The sequence below is a fragment of the Monodon monoceros genome, unplaced genomic scaffold, assembly GCF_005190385.1.
Source record: "Monodon monoceros isolate NGI ecotype Baffin Bay Population unplaced genomic scaffold, NGI_Narwhal_1 Super_Scaffold_22, whole genome shotgun sequence".
Lineage (NCBI taxonomy): Eukaryota > Metazoa > Chordata > Mammalia > Artiodactyla > Monodontidae > Monodon > Monodon monoceros.
This window is the reverse complement of record NW_021703779.1, coordinates 111,026,884-111,042,859: the sequence shown is the minus strand read 5'-3', so window position 1 is coordinate 111,042,859 and position 15,976 is coordinate 111,026,884. Positions and strand designations below refer to the sequence as shown.

At 40.4% G+C, this 15,976-nt stretch overlaps 1 protein-coding gene across 2 annotated transcripts in view; it reads left to right on the top strand.

The window, feature by feature from the left end:
- HS6ST2 (heparan sulfate 6-O-sulfotransferase 2) overlaps nucleotides 1–15,976 on the top strand; it is a 293,144-nt gene that overhangs the window by 210,426 nt on the left and 66,742 nt on the right. The window contains exon 4 of one of the 2 annotated variants that reach the window (XM_029240829.1): nucleotides 3,169–3,201. The exons of the other annotated variant lie outside the window; for it this stretch is intronic. Within the exon in view, the coding sequence (XP_029096662.1) occupies nucleotides 3,169–3,201 (33 nt within the window). The remainder of the gene's footprint in view (nucleotides 1–3,168; nucleotides 3,202–15,976) is intronic. 2 annotated transcript variants of the gene reach the window in all.

Sequence of the window (15,976 nt, the reverse complement as noted above, 5' to 3'; positions counted from 1 at the left end):
CCCAAGTCTCCCCCTCAATTCCCATTTTTCCACTGAGATATATATATATATATATGTATATATGTGTGTGTGTTTTCCCTTCATTTTCATCTTTTCCTTTTCCTGCTTTTTTTTTTTACATCTTTATTGGAGTATAATTGCTTTATAATGGTGTGTTGGTTTCTGCTTTATAACAAAGTGAATCAGTTATACATATATATATGTTCCCATATCTCTTCCCTCTTGCGTCTCCCTCCCACCTTCCCTATCCCACCCCTCTAGGTGGTCACAAAGCACCGAGCTGATCTCCCTGTGCTATGCGGCTGCTTCCCACTAGCTATCTACCTTACGTTTGGTAGTGTATATATGTCCATGCCACTCTCTAGCTTTGTCACAGCTTACCCTTCCCCCTCCCCATATCCTCAAGTCCATTCTCTAATAGGTCTGTGTCTTTATTCCTTTCCTGCTAATTTAACATTTAGGTAGTAGCTGTCACTTGAGAGATATTTGGTCCCATCTTGAACCTTGGTCCAGAAGGTTACTCTTACTGCTTCTTCTCCAGCCAGTGTCTGGGTCATGGGCATGAGAAGCACAGCTCCTTTTGTCCACCACCTGCTGTTGCTGTCTCAAGAGGTGGCTTGCTGAGGGCTGATGAGTCCAATCTCAGAGTGGTACAGAACACTAGAGCATCCAATGAGAAAAACCCTGCTGGGATGTGGTACCCCACAGTATTATGAAGCTGCCATCTAGAGACTTCTTGTTTTCACAGTATTTCAAGGTATACGCACGTGGAATTCTATGAACAGCAAATGGCCTCACTAAAAAGAAACCTGACTTACAGCCTTTGGTGGGGGGCGGGGGGAAGTTTCCACACAGAGAAATCATGAAAAGAAATAATGTCCCTTTCAATCAGAAAGAGAAGCCTTTCTAATACAGATGTTGAATCTGATGCCAGTGGATATGTTCTCCATACATAAAGACAGAAATAAAACTAGGAGAAACATTTTCCTAGAGTTCATAACATATAGTATATTTCTGTGGAACTCTTTTCCGAACAGATGGTATAAAAACATCTTCCACAAAATTGTAAACTCTGTGAAGGCAGAGATTTGCATCCGTTTTACTCACTGCCGTATCCTTAAGTACCTATAATGATGCCTGTCACATAATAAATGACACATTTTTTTGGGGGGGTGATTTTTTAATTGAATATATTTGACACATAACATTGTGTAAATTTAAGGTGTACAATGTGTTAATTTGATACACTTATATGTTGTAATATGATTGCTGTTGTAGTGATAATTAGCACCTCTATCACATTACATAATTATCCTTTCATTTTATTAAAGGGTCTTTTTAAGAAGATTCCATTTAAGAATCTTTCCAAAGAGTGTGTGCGTGTGTGTGTGTGTACGTGTAAGTAAAATGGACTTGTAAAGTTAATTCATTTTTTTTCTAATCAGTATGCCTCTCCTTTTTATCTTTTTCCTCATGGCATTTGATTCACTTCCGATGACTGCCCACCCTTTTGATTGGTGCACCTGTAACATCTTCCTGGATCACCACTGAATAATCCACCTCCGGCAACCTGGACTCCCAGGTAAGGCAATGAGCTTCCAAAAGTGTAATCCCTGAGCAAACTTTAATAGACAGTTGAGAAACTTACATAGAAAGTTTTTAAAAAATCTCAAGAGGCAAAGTTAAATTTGCTCTGGTCCCCATAGACATCAATATACATAAATTATGTACCTACTTATATTATTTGAGGATTTCTATTAATGCAGCAAAAGTAAAATTATAGTTTTGGAAAGGGCTACATATTTGACTTTGGAATTTTCTAGCACTAAGATTCAACATATAACTTTACGTTTTCATGTTGTTGTTGTTTTTATTTTTCACCCAAAGTTGTATTATATTTTGTTCATGAAGCTGAGTGCAGTAGAAGGGGTACTACCCTTTCTTCACTGTGTAGGGAAACTAAGTCATGGGGTAGGCCAGAATACTCTAGATTACTCCTTTCTTGTGGCCGGAATGGAAGAGGATCACATTGGGCCCTGGATGGTGAGTCAGCTAATGGAGGTGTCTTGTCTAACAGATCTGATGTCATTAACTACATCACTTTTGTTTTCATAACACTTGCTTCTCCACCAGTCTTAACAACTCGTAGAACTAGGGAAGGGGGCCTTAGCCATGCCAAGAACTGATGATAAAAGAGCTGTATATTGCTTCTCAAATGCTGATTCAAGGCCTCTGCTGCTAGTTGTGCTATGAAAAGTCTCTCTTACCTCATTCCTAAAGCCTCCAGATATATTTGATGTAAAGAAATACTTCTCCCAAGAAAATATCCAGGCCATATAACTCGCTATGGGCACAAAAGTGTTACCACATTATAATATCCCATGCTTAATATAGTAAAACAAAAAGCTAACTGAGCCCATTTGAACTCTCAAATTAGCAATTGACCCGTGCACAACTTCCCAGTCCCTGCCGATATCAGAAATTCACGTAGTAGAATTGGTATTTTGTGACTCTTAAGACATATATTATGAAAACAGGTGAGTATTTTTTTAAATGGAGAGACATTGCTTACTTTGATGGATGTCTTGCATTTGGGTGGAAGGAACTAGTGCTGATTTATGTATCACTTTCTGTGTGCTTTGAATTTTCATCTGTTTGAAAAGCATCCGCAAAGTCTAATCATTCTTTCTTTTCTTTTCCTTTTGTTACTTGTGTTTCATATATCCCTAATGGTATGAAAAATCCCTGTAAATTCCTCCTAGCTTCTTTCAATCAGGCATTTCTGTTTTAGTGATGCCATAGTGCTTGGTTTGGTATGGTCTGGGTTTTGGTTTATTGACTTGTTTTTTGCTTAGATTGCCATCGCATGTGTGAAGGGGAATGCAATTAGTTACGACCGAGTGGAGGCTCTATCATTCTCAGCCCAAAGCCCTTCAGAGGTCTGGCTCTCAGTGCTGCCCTGCCCCTTTAAGCCCTCTGATTCATAATCCCCCACTACATGAGAGGAGCTAGTGGGGAGCAAAGTTGGGGAGCCATCCATGAGCTGTTTCCTTGCGCTTTGGAAAGCTGGAAAAATATGTTATCAAAGCAAAATGGAAAACTTTTATTATTTTAATTCCTCTCTTACCAAGCTCTTGCTAGCACCTGGTTTTACTGTTCCTTTAACAGGTGGAGGATTTTTCAGATTCTAGATGCAGCAAGGTAAGTGACAATGGATCTTTAGCTGAACTGAACCCAAGTGAGCTAGAATAAATAGACTCTGCCATTGCCTATCAGTTTAATTTCCATACAATAAATAGTTCAGTTTCCACTTGGACAGATTCTCTTCAGGGCTCTTTTTTAGTTTAAAACAGCTGAAATTACTGGAGCTTATAGTCTCAGCTATAAAGCTGACCTAGTTCAGAAGTGGGATGGAAGTTCAGGGCCAGCACCCCAGACAGCTGGGCAGTAGGTTACTAGCTTCTTTTCGTTTTTGCTGACATTGGATGACACAGTAGAGTGTTCTGTTATGAAAACCCCACCATCAACAAAGTTTTCTCCATGGTGCTTCAGGCCCACCTGCCTGTCACTAGGCTGGATGGTGGTTTAGGGAACACCTAGGTCAGCATTTTATTGAAGGGAAATCAATTACTGGAAAATATCAGGGGCTTGTAAAGTATGTACATATGTAGACTTGCAAGGTAGAGTAATCCCGTAGGCCAGGGGCCTTTGTGACATAAACTCTGCAGCAGAGCAAGTCTAACCAAACACAGGAAAGTTCCTAACTGTCAGGGGGAGGGGCTGTTGAGAATGCGACAGAATAGTGTCTTTCCAGGCAACGACTGTTGCCACAAGCTGTGACATCATATTGCCATCAGTGCTGAAGAGGCGGTGAGAATTGTAAGCCATTTTGTAAATGTGGCTCTCGTTGCTTGGCACGTGGTCTTATAAGATCATCCTGCACACCAGCACCGTATTTGGCCTATTCTAGGCTTATTGGCTCCATAAAGGTTTACCAGTGTCTCTACTTTCTCTTCCTACCCACCTACATCATTTGTTCCCTAGCCAGATAGCTTAGGAAGAGCAAAGGTTATTAGCCTTAGGATTCCTCCGCTTGGGCAGACTCATTAAAATAGAGCAGATTGACCATATCTTAGATGCCCAGTTTGGCTTTCAGTAGCTGGCCTTCCATATTCCCATCAGGGCCTCAGTGGATTTATTTGACATCTAAGAAGAGTAAATTCAGGGTTTAATTCCACAGTCAGATTAAAATTCATTGAGATAAATGGTATAGACACACATAGACAGCTAATCACACAATAGTAGTATAGGAGGGCATTTAAGCATCAGAGATTGGATGTGTCATGGTGGCAAGAGTACTAGGTACTGCCACTAACTAGTGGGGTGACTTTGCTCAAGTCCTATGTCTGCTGTGAACCTTGACCTCCTCATCTGTAAAATAAAATGGAGTGGATGACCATTAAGATAATGGACAATTAACCTAGGGACTATTATTCCTATAATGGCTTTCACAGGTAAAATATTGAGAATTTTGTTTTATTTTTGTTTTGAAATTTGCTCCATGCCAGAATCATCTCTCTCTAACAGTTTTGCTATGTTACAAAGCAAATCTTGACTTATTTCTTTATTTTTATTATGGGGCTGATCAGTTTGACCAGAAGTTATTATCAGAATAATTTATACCTGCTCTTAGTTTGTGAGAAAGGAAGAGAGGAATACAGATGGTGAGATGGAAAAGAATTGGCTTTGGTAAACATCCATGGGGGCCATTTTTAATTCTGGTGGACTGAATGATGTATGAAAGCTATCTGCAAGGCTAGCATGTTTTTCGACCACTAGTAAAATAATAAAGCAACAATTCATTTGGTAATCCCCATTGTACATGCACTTTTATAAATATACAAGATTATGATTATCTCTGCCTCATAATTAACAATTTGCATAAATGCTTGCTGTTATTCAGTTGTCTGAATGGATTTTCTAATCCAGAGAAAGCAGGGAACAATCAGTGGGAGCCATCCCAAACGCCTTGCCTTATTGCTTCACACATGCACAATTAACAGCGATGCTAATTGTTTCAGACCAGAACCTCATTTGTTTTTCTATAGACAGCAAAAACATTAACTGCTGGGGTGTTTGCCACTCTCTCTTTCTCTCTTTTTCCTATAGCCAGCCGTATTATAAGGGCTGCAGTTGGTTGGAAGCAAATTATTTGGCTGGATTTTCAGGGTATTGTTTTGTGATGGAGTTTCCAAGCTTCTACTTAAGTTAGCAGTCAATGCCACAAACAACCAAGGACTATTTTTATAATATTTTAACAGTGGGCCCTATAAATTCTATAAATTTAAGGAATAAAAGGATACTGACATACAAACCAGTTCTGCTGCTGCATTTACATTCTATTTCATATTCCATACCTTTAACACTATTGACATTAGACCTGCATATGAGAATCATAAAAAGTCAAGGCTGGAGGAGGCCTTTAAGATTATCCTGTGAAATTCTCTCACTTTTCAGATGAGTTTGTCAGTAATTTGAATATCAGTAACAACCACCAAATCAATGATGCCACACTTTTTTTTTTTAACTTTCGAACCCTTGGGAGCTATTGTAGTAAATACATTTGAATTATAACTGGTTGTTTTGGAATCATACAGCTTCAACTATTTTTTCCAAAAAAGTGAATCAGATTTTTAAAACTATGCCTTTATACAGTTTGCCTAAACATAGCCATGATGTTGATGGTATATATGTGAAAGGCGATGTCCTATGCAAAACCCTTGGCAATAGGAAACACTCAACCAATGTATCAGCTCTCTTCCCCTCATGCACAGATTACCTTGCTAAGGTCAGCATATGGAAGTATTACTTCAGTGATTGAGAGTATGGGCTTTTAGAGTCAAACTGTCCTTGGGTCTGATCCTGGTGCTGCCACTTTCTAGCAGTGTGACCTTGAGTCATTTCTTTAACCTCTGTGGACTTTGTTTCTTCACATATAAAACGTAGACACCTTATAGAGTTATTTCAAGGATTAAACTGAGATCGGGCATATCAAGTGCTTAGCACTGTTCCCGGCACATAGTAAACAGTCAATAAATGGTAGTGGTTATTACCACCATTGTCTGGTACACCCAGTACCAGCCTCCTTCAATACTAATATTTCATCTTATGGTGGTTTGGTGTACGTGCATATACACCTATTCACATCCGCATATGGGCACACAGAGTTCACCCGAAAGACTGCTTTCCCAAAGGCTATCTGTGACCACCATGTTTCAAAATCCAGTGGCCTCTCTGGCTTCAATATTCTTGAGCTCTTTGGAGGTTATGGAACTTTTACACATCTTCTCTTGCTTGAAAGCGTTCCTCAGTTATCTTGGTTTACCTCCTGTCTTCTTCTCAACACTTCTTAAGTTTCCTTTGTTGGATCTGTTTTCACACACACACACACACACACACACACACACACACAGCGTTCCTCCTCACTGCCCCCCCCCCCGCCCCTTTCAATGAAGCAATTCCCAAGGTCCTGTCATTGATCTGCTTCTCTTCTCTTGCTATGTTCTCATTCTGGGTAATTTCATCTCCTGACATAGCTTCACCTTTCACCTCTACACTAATGATTCCCAAATTGACCTCTCTAATTCTTAACTTATTCCGGAGCTCCAGGCTAACTCCAATTTCCAATTGCCTGCTGAGCATCTCCAGGGCAGGATATCCTAGGAGGCTGAAGTGTAGTCTGGCTTTTGTCATTCTGCCTCAGGAATGCAGATGGGGGAATCTAGCTTCAAGAAGTATTAAGAGTCGCGGGCAGTCGTCTGAGCAGAAGTAAAAGTAGTCTAAGTTAGCAAAGTGGTTCAAACCGAGCTTTCCAGGGAAAGCATAACAAGTTAACTGTGAATTTCTGTTATGAACTGGAGATACAAATTGGCAATGGAAACTTACAAAGGTGTATGTTTTCTAGGGCAGAGGGAACAGCTCGCCTAAATGAAAATCGAGATCAGTTTTTAGGTGCTGGAATGTTGGTATGTTTGAGGAAATGTTAATTAAAATGATCTTTCTTGGGACAGTTTGTATGGTGAATCTTGCTTCGGTGTTTTGTTATACAAACATACATGCCCAGAGGATGGATAATGTCTTCATCCTGAAGGATGAGCATGTGGGAATAGACACATACACACATGCCTGGTCAGATATACCTGAGATTTTGAATGTGTGAAAATAATTCTATCAGAGGGGAGATAGATTTTTTCTTTCATTTATTCTGCGAATATTTACTGGACACCTACTAGATGCCACACTCTCTGTGGAGCAACAGGCTGTCAATACAGAACATACAGGGTCTTTGTCCTGAAGTGTCTAACACAGTTTTCTTTAGTTGTATGCAAGTACATTGAGAGTTTAATTTGGTCTCAAAATATCTGCAGTGTGTGACAGGTTATTCAATGACTACAGCCCTGCTGAAAACCGTAATGACCGAAGAGGAACTTAAGGGAAATAAAGACAGTGCTAAAGTGGGAAAGGAATGTACATAAATTCCAATTAGAAATTGATTACTTCCTTTAAATTTAGCAAATACTGAATTACTTTGGGATTTTACATTTCAAGTTGGCTCTCGGTGTTTCAGAGTAGGAATGATTACGTCTAACCTAAAACTTAGAGCAGAGGGATAGACAAATCTTGGTTAATGTGTATAGTATTGTTAGGAGAATTCTTTCTAAATGAACTATTCTTACAGAAGCTACAGACCTAGCTTATAGCATTAGCACCAGGGACAATATTCCTTTTGAAGGAGGGTGACCTTATTCCCCTCCTTCCCAAAATTAAGTACAATCCCTCCCAGTTGAATTACTGTCCTATGGAATATGTGGAGGTCATCAGACCCTGCAAATTGTAATGGTCTAGAAAACTGGGTGAGTTCCTTGCCTTCCTGGGTGCACCCCAGCTTCTTCTTTAGAAATTTGGCATGGCCCTTTGTTTGCAAATCTTAAATCCAAGTGTTCTTGGACACAGCTGTCCATTTCAAAGTCCCCTTCAAGGTTACCCTCAGGTCCCAAAGATCCCTCATTGCATTTGTAATCTTGAAAACCAAACTTGATGCCCCAAAGTCCTGCTATGGATCTGTAGATGGCACCACTCCCCTTTTACTGTGACAGCACCCCCTTCAGGACCTTCATGGCACAAAAGCTGTCCTAATAATGGTGCACATATTGACCAGCGTTCCTATTCCTCTTGCCCTAAATGAGTTAGATACGTTGATGTACTTCTCTTTTTTAAAAAATTTATTTATTTAATTAATTTATTTTTGGCTGCGTTGAGTCTTCGTTGCTGCGCATGGACTTTCTCTAGTTGTGTCGAGCAGGGGCTACTCTTCATTGCGGTGTGCTGGCTTCTCATTGCGGTGGCTTCTCTTGTTGCAGAGTCCAGGCTCTAGGCACACGGGCTTCAGTAGTTGTGGCTCGCAGGCTCCAGAGCACGGGCTCAGTAGTTGTGGCGCACAGGCTTAGTTGCTCCACGGCATGTGGGATCTTCCCGGACCAGGGCTCGAACCTGTGTCCCCTGCATTGGCAGGCGGATTCTTAGCCACTGCACCACTAGGGAAGTCCTACTTCTCTTTTTCTAACTGGAAGTAAGAATAATAAAAACATCCTTGAATTTATAGTCTTGGATGTGTTTATTCTCAGTTTGCCTCAATTGTAGTCTAACATTTTTTACCTTTCTCAAATTTATTCATTCAAAACATATGCACTGAGCACTTACTATGTTCCAGGCACTGTTCTAGGCATTGGGGACAATAAGACAGGCAAGGTTTCTGTTCTTGTGTTTCTTAAAGGGCATGTTGGGTGTATGTGTGCGAGCGCACACACTCACATGCACACGTGTTGGAGGGAGACAGGAAATAAACAAATATACAAGCTAATCTCAGAGAGTGACAAATGTCATGAAAAAAATAAAACAAAAGTGGACAGAGAGTGACTGGATGGGTGGAGTGTGATCAAGGTGAAGTTTGCTCTTTGTTTTATTGGTTTTGTACAGGTTTCACCAACACTTTGTATGGGCTCTTTGGTTTCCTCTATTTCATACTTTCCTGGATTCAGTACCAATTCTAATTTTGCTGATCCTGGCCGCTCTGTCATTAGGACCACCTCCCCTTAGCTAGTCCTGAAGAATAACCCAAAGTATGCTCCCTGTTGAACTTCTGTTCCATACTTTTCTTATCTTTGTCAGCATTAGAATTCGGCAGATTAACCTACTTCCCTGTCATAGAATGTAAATAGGCCTACTAACCCTTAGGGATATTCTACTTGATTACTCAAAGCACTTTTGTTACTCAAGACAAACTACCTGTTGAAAGAAAAACACAGGCATGAAAGGTTAGTAATTGTGGTGGCGTTTGGTTTTGCCCACTTCTGTGGGGGGAAGAGCCCTAGTTTGAGGATCAGAAGAGAAGGGTCTCCCTGCTATATGGCCTTAGACATAGCACTTCCTTTCTCTGAGCCTGTTTCTTCATCTATAAAACCAGTGTTCCAAGTAGATGATCCCTAGGTTCTTTCTAGCTCTAAAGTGGTACAGTTGTTTTCAGAGACGTGGGCCAAGATCTCTTTCCAACATTCTGTTTAATTTTGTAAAGTGGATGTGTAGGAACATTTTCCAGTGTATCAGAACTGCGTAGATTAAGCATACGTTTTCCAGCAAAAGCCAGCTCTACAATTCTTGTAAATGTCACAAGAAGTTAAAACATTGCTTCTTGTTTTAACCTCTGCCAGCGAGGGCAACAATTCAACACCACAAACGTAACTGTCAACTTCTTATATGTGAATATCTGAAAATTCACTGTCTTTTCAGCCTGCCCACAGGAAATCTCCAAAAAGAACCAAATACCACTGAAACGAAGGAAGGCGTTCTAAGTTGGCTTCAAAATGACATGGCATAGGTGTTGCCCACTAGTGTGTTAGGTGCCAAGAAAAGCATCTTAACTCTTAGAGGGCCACTCAGGATTCTTGCAGCCATGGCTGTGCTGTCTGCCTCAGCACCTGGCCAAAGCCCAGTTAGGAACTAAAGTAGGAGTTGGAAAGCTTGCCTTCCCTAACTTCCCCACACCTTCCCTACATTTGCTGCACTGGGCTTTGTGGGAGAAGATGGGGAAGCAGGAAGCGCAGTTTTGGAGAGGGTGGAAGAGATAGAAAGTCACCAACATCTGAAGTCCACTGGCAACTCCCTTCTATGTTGCTACTATTCCACTTATTATTCAGATACTCGCCATGTTCTAAACACAAGAATCAGCTCCATGACTAGATTTTAGGAATTCAGTCTTCTGAAAGTCCAGAGAAAAGTTGGGCTTGATTTTGTGGTCAGGGAGTCCGAAGAAGAAGATCCAAGAGGGTTTGGAAACTCCAAAGAAGTGTGTCTCTGATTTACCGTCACAGTATCTTGACACTGAAGAAGAATAGAGCTTATGGAAAGAGGTGAGGGAGATAGCACAGAGAGTTCCTGTATGGCTCTCATTAAAAGGCTGTAATGTTGTGCAGGTGAGGAAATAGATACCCACCAAGACAGTGACTTATCTAAGTACACACAGCTAGTTTGTGGCAGACTCAGGACAAGAATCTAGGTCAACTGCATCCTGTCCAGGGCCTTGATTTGGAATTACCTGTGCTACCTGGGAATCTTGTTTGCTTGCTTTTGCTGTTTAATTCTGGGTGCTACTTCTGTTCACAGCACTGGTAGTTCATTATTCTCACAGAAGTTTATCAATGAAAGGGGGCAAAATCCCTCAGGAATAGGTAAAGTGCATTTATTTTGGAGGCTTTGGGGCCAGCTGCTAGTCCAGGGTCACAAAGAGGAGAGAGTAGCTGGATTGGAAATAGAGCCTAAAATGCAAGATTCAGTTGAAATAAATGAAGACAGGAAGAATCGTGGCTATAGACTGGGGCTCCATGGTTAAGTGTATACATCATTTCTTTAATGCTCATTCTTAATTACAGCTCTAGCCCTTTCTCCATCAAAAGATTTAAATGTCTTTTATTTTAGGTTCTCAGTACCTTGAATCCTTTTCCAGGTGTGTGTTGCCTCTGCCTTGTCTTTCTATTTCACTCTTCTAGATGGTTTTTTTGTGTGTGTGTGCAATATTTTCTGTTAGTTTGGTCTCACTGTCTTGTCCAGAGTATTCGTAGTACAACTATATATCATAGGAGATCTTATGAGCACATAAAATGGAGAACACTATTTTACAAGGTAGAAATTACTAGATTATTTCTGTTCCCCTTCCAGAGTTGAAATATTTCCTATTTGGCAAATAGCCTTCTTTGAAATTCTAAAATCGCACCTAGGAAAAAAAAATGACTGTCACTGTGGCACCATGGGGCTTCCTGTCCCTTCACTTTCATTGGCTGCCCATCCAATTTGCTCCGTTGATTTTCTGGACAGCTCAGCATTGCCTTATCAGCCAGACACTGGAATTATAAAGGGGCTTCATCAAGGCCTGATGCAGTTTGAAAACTTTTCAACTTTCATAATTTGGGCCCTGGGTATGCCAGACACCATGTGTAAACGGCATTTGGTTGCACATTGGTCTTTTTCTCATGGCTTTTACAATTTCCAACTTTATTTCTGCTCGCCACGGGGCACAGTTTACCTTCTCTTTTCTGGGAATTCTTTTTTTTTTTTTTTTCTTGCGGTACGCGGGCCTCTCACTGTTGTGGCCTCTCCCGTTGCGGAGCACAGGCTCCGGACGCGCAGGCTCAGCGGCCATGGCTCACGGGCCCAGCCGCTCCGCGTCACGTGGGATCCTCCCGGACCGGGGCACGAACCCGTGTCCCCTGCATCGGCAGGCGGGCTCTCAACCACTGCGCCACCAGGGAAGCCCTCTCTGGGAATTCTTGTTCATTTTTTGGGAGCCCTAAAAGAAGGCTGCTCATGTACAACTGTGGAAAGTCAGAGTCATTCTAAACGGGCATAAGTGGGCCTTTTAGTGGCCTTTACTGATTGTTCCTATATTAACATGTAAATGTGCATAAGACTTTATGAGGAGCCTGTGCATAGTCTTTCTCTGATTTTTTCCTATGAATTGATTTGACAATGTCAGAGATGATGCATGAGGCAAAATAAAGAGTTTCTTAAGCCCATTACAGCTTGTTTGCATGAAAAGGAATAAAAGCTACAGGGAAGAAATGAACATTATGTGATGCTTTCACAAACACCTTTTAGACCATAGCCTACCTTCCGAACCTATGCAGGGGAAAATAGTCACTGGGATATTCTTTTGCTCAAATAACCTTTCTCGACTAATTAATGAGACAATTTCTGGTTATGTGGGAAACACTGAGGGTTTCCTGAAATTCATAAGGGTGAAATAAACTAAGAGAACCTCAAAAATTAATTAGTTTTAAATACTGGTATGTTTTTTGAGAAAATGAAATAGGATGACAGGATAGAAGCTTTGAATGAAGATTCCCTGAAAACCATACAATGTTATATCATTGAAGAGCCATGTGGTTTAATACTCGGTGATCGTAAAACCTCATGTTAAGCCATCCACCCGGAAAGTTCCGTAAGCCTCATTTATTCCTTTCTATATGAGCACCTTCAGTGTCTATTTTACAATGCTAGTAAAATATTTATAAATAAAATGATACTCTTGAGGTCGACTTTAAATTCAATCTACATGAACGTGAGTGCTAGAGCACTGCATGTCTAATCTGAGTGCCCAGTGAAAACAGAATAACTAGGGGATGGTCCCCTTTCTCAACCTTCCGTCCTATAACAATCTCAAGCACAAGAACTCTGATTTCCTCTTCTCATGGAAGAGGTGTTTCACCTCTTTGCAATAGGCACTCTTGTTCACTTCTTTTCATCACCTGCAATCAAATGTGGTTGGCACTCAGTCATATTGAGACTGAAGGAAACAGGTGATGGCCATCAGTAGATTTGGGGGAGCCAGGAGGGGACCTCCAGCTTGGTGATTGTCTAGTACTGTAGTTGAAGATTTATTTGTAATTAATTTGTTCAATCATTACAGAGATATTCATTGAGCACCTCCCATAAACCAGCACTATTCTTAGTGCTGGGGATTTGACAATTGAATAAGACAGGTAAAGCTCTCAGGGAGTTTACATTCTGGTGATGGATACAGACCATCCAAAGTAAGCAAGTCAATAAAGCACGTCCAGATTGTGATAGGTGTTATGAAAGAAATAAGCAGAGTGCTAGATAGGGAATGGGTCATCTTTGGAATAAACTCACTGGGGACAAATTTTATCCTTTGTGGGTGGACATGATTTTTGGAAACATGACATGGAGCCCGGTCTCATATGGAAGATCAAATTGATGGATAATAGTTTTGGTCCCAAATGAGGGTTATATGTACTTAATGTAATATTTTTTGAGTGCCAATAAAAATACATTCTGTGCTGAGTAGTGCTATACACTTCTCTGTTTTTTTTTTTTTGCGGTATGCGGGCCTCTCACTGCTGTGGCTTCTTCCGTTGTGGAGCACAGGCTCCGGACGCGCAGGCTCAGCGACCATGGCTCACGGGCCCAGCCGCTCTGCGGCATGTGGGATCTTCCCGGACCGGGGCACGAACCCGTGTCCCCTGCACCGGCAAGCGGACTCTCAACCACTGCGCCACCAGGGAAGCCCTACACGTCTTTGTTTTTAAATGCAGTGAAAGGAGTACTGTCCTTCAATGATTATTTAGGCATATTTCGCTATCAATAGCACTGTCTCTATTTCCCTGCTTCTCTTTTATTCTGGTTAATCCTTGTCATCATTGGCAAATGCACTTTAACTATTGTGTTGGTAAAAATTATCCTAGGATTGGGAGTGGGATATAAAATAAATATTGAGATATTTCATACTATGTAATACAGCTGTAATGCATGAAACTTGGTGATGACAGCTTATAATTTAGTCCTTTCATTTTATTAGCCCCAATAAAATGAAATTTCATTTATGCTATTTTGTATCAAATAAATCTGTAGAATGCTAATATACCATTTTGATGAGATATAATCAATTTGAGTGTAAAAAAAAAGAAAATGTTTATAAGCAACAATGTTAAGATGAACGGATGAAGGAAGCCATGATAGGAGAACCGAAAACCCTTTGTGTGCTCCTTCCTGTGCTAACGTAAGTGGTGTCCACTTCTCTTTAGTGATTCCATGTGTTCTAGAAATCTTGATTGTGTCCTCAGTAAAAAGGGCTAATAAAGATGGTTTTGTAAAATGGGAGGAAGCCAATGATTGCCATTTAATTGCATCTTTAGTGTCATTTTAGCCCCCCACTTTGTAAAGCATTGATCTGCTCTGGGGGTGTCTACTTGAGCAACTGCTCTGCCAGACACTGTGCCAGACACTGAGGGCACAAAGGTGAATCAGAGAGAGATGCTACCTTTATGGTACGCCCAGTCGAACTGGGGAGACAGGAATAAATGTGTGACGGAATATGGCGCATGCTAATATAAAGGTACACGGTTAGTACCTTAAAGAGTCTGCGCTAGGTTGAGGCTATTGGGTCAGAAGCGACTGAGGGAACTATTCTGTGAGAGCAAGTGATGGAGCAGGTATGCTCATGTTCTTTACCTGAAATATATCTCTTTGCAGCCTTGGTATGATTCACCTGCATACATATTGGAGTTTGGGACTGACATATACACACTACTATACATAAAATAGATAACCAACAAGGACCTACTCTATAGCACAGGGAACTCTACTTTTGTAATAACCTATAAGGGAAAAGAATCTGAAAAAATAGATATATACGTATGTATAACTGAATCACTTTGCTGTATACCTGAAACTAACACAATCTTGTAAATCAACTATACTTCAATTTTACAAAATCTATTTGCCAATTTTTAAAGGCAGGTAGAATTGTGAAATCTAGCTTCAAAATAAGTGGAGTTTATAAGGAATATTCTAGAGTTTGTCCTTGAATGCAGAATCAGACTGGGTCAGAGTAACCCTCAGCTGACCTGTTGTGAGAAGCCAGCCTTGATTTTCTTTTTTTTTCTCTTTTTGCAACACCAGCTCCATTTCTAGCAGCAACTGCAGCTGAGGCAAAAGCAGATTCATTGCCTGTTTACATCAAACGCTAAATAGCCACTGAGCAGAGGATTAAGACAGCCCTGTCTTCTGGGAGCTTATAATCTAAAACAGACAACAACTGGAAACCATATCCGTCACAAAGAAATATGCTCATTTCCTTTCTCATATAAATTCAAAGAAAACAGAAAGTGGCAAGTCACATTCTCCAGGATTTGTGAAACCTCTAGAGAGTATTCTTTCTGTTTTTGTGACTTTTCAAGTTGAAAGCTGTTTTGTGTATAATATACAATAGATTATAGTGTTATTTTTTCAATTGGGGATGAAAAAGCAAGCAATATTCTTTCTTTTTTTTTTTTAACTATCAACAAGTTACACTGGAAAAGTATGGATCAAATTAAAAGTGGATTCTCAATTTGCCATGGGGAAATATGCGCAGTATTTTAAATACTCTAAGGTCAGGGTCAACTTGGGGGTAGAAGAGGTATCATAAAAATTAATTCAAGTAACTAGCCTTGAGATATTTCTGAGTTGTAATAATCCCACAGGTGAAAGCAACATCTGTGGCATAATAAAGGTGCTTAGTTTGGCCTTTTTAGCAAAAGGAGATATTACCAAGACATGACCGAAGCTTGGAGCTGAGACAATGCAGTAAATTAATGGGGGTTGACGAAGTATTTATGTTATAGGGATGTGAGCATTTGTGAAAAAATGTTGCAAAAGTAAGGCACGTGCCAAACCAAGATTAATTTCCCAAGGCTTGTGTGTACGAGAGACAGAGACAAAGACGGAGAGAGGAGCAGAAATGCAGAGATAAAGAAAGGAAGACGTTTTGTAAAATTTATTTTTTAATTTTTTTATATTCTTTTCCATTATGGTTTATCACAGGATATGTGAATAACTGAATCACTTTGCCGTGATTAACACAGCG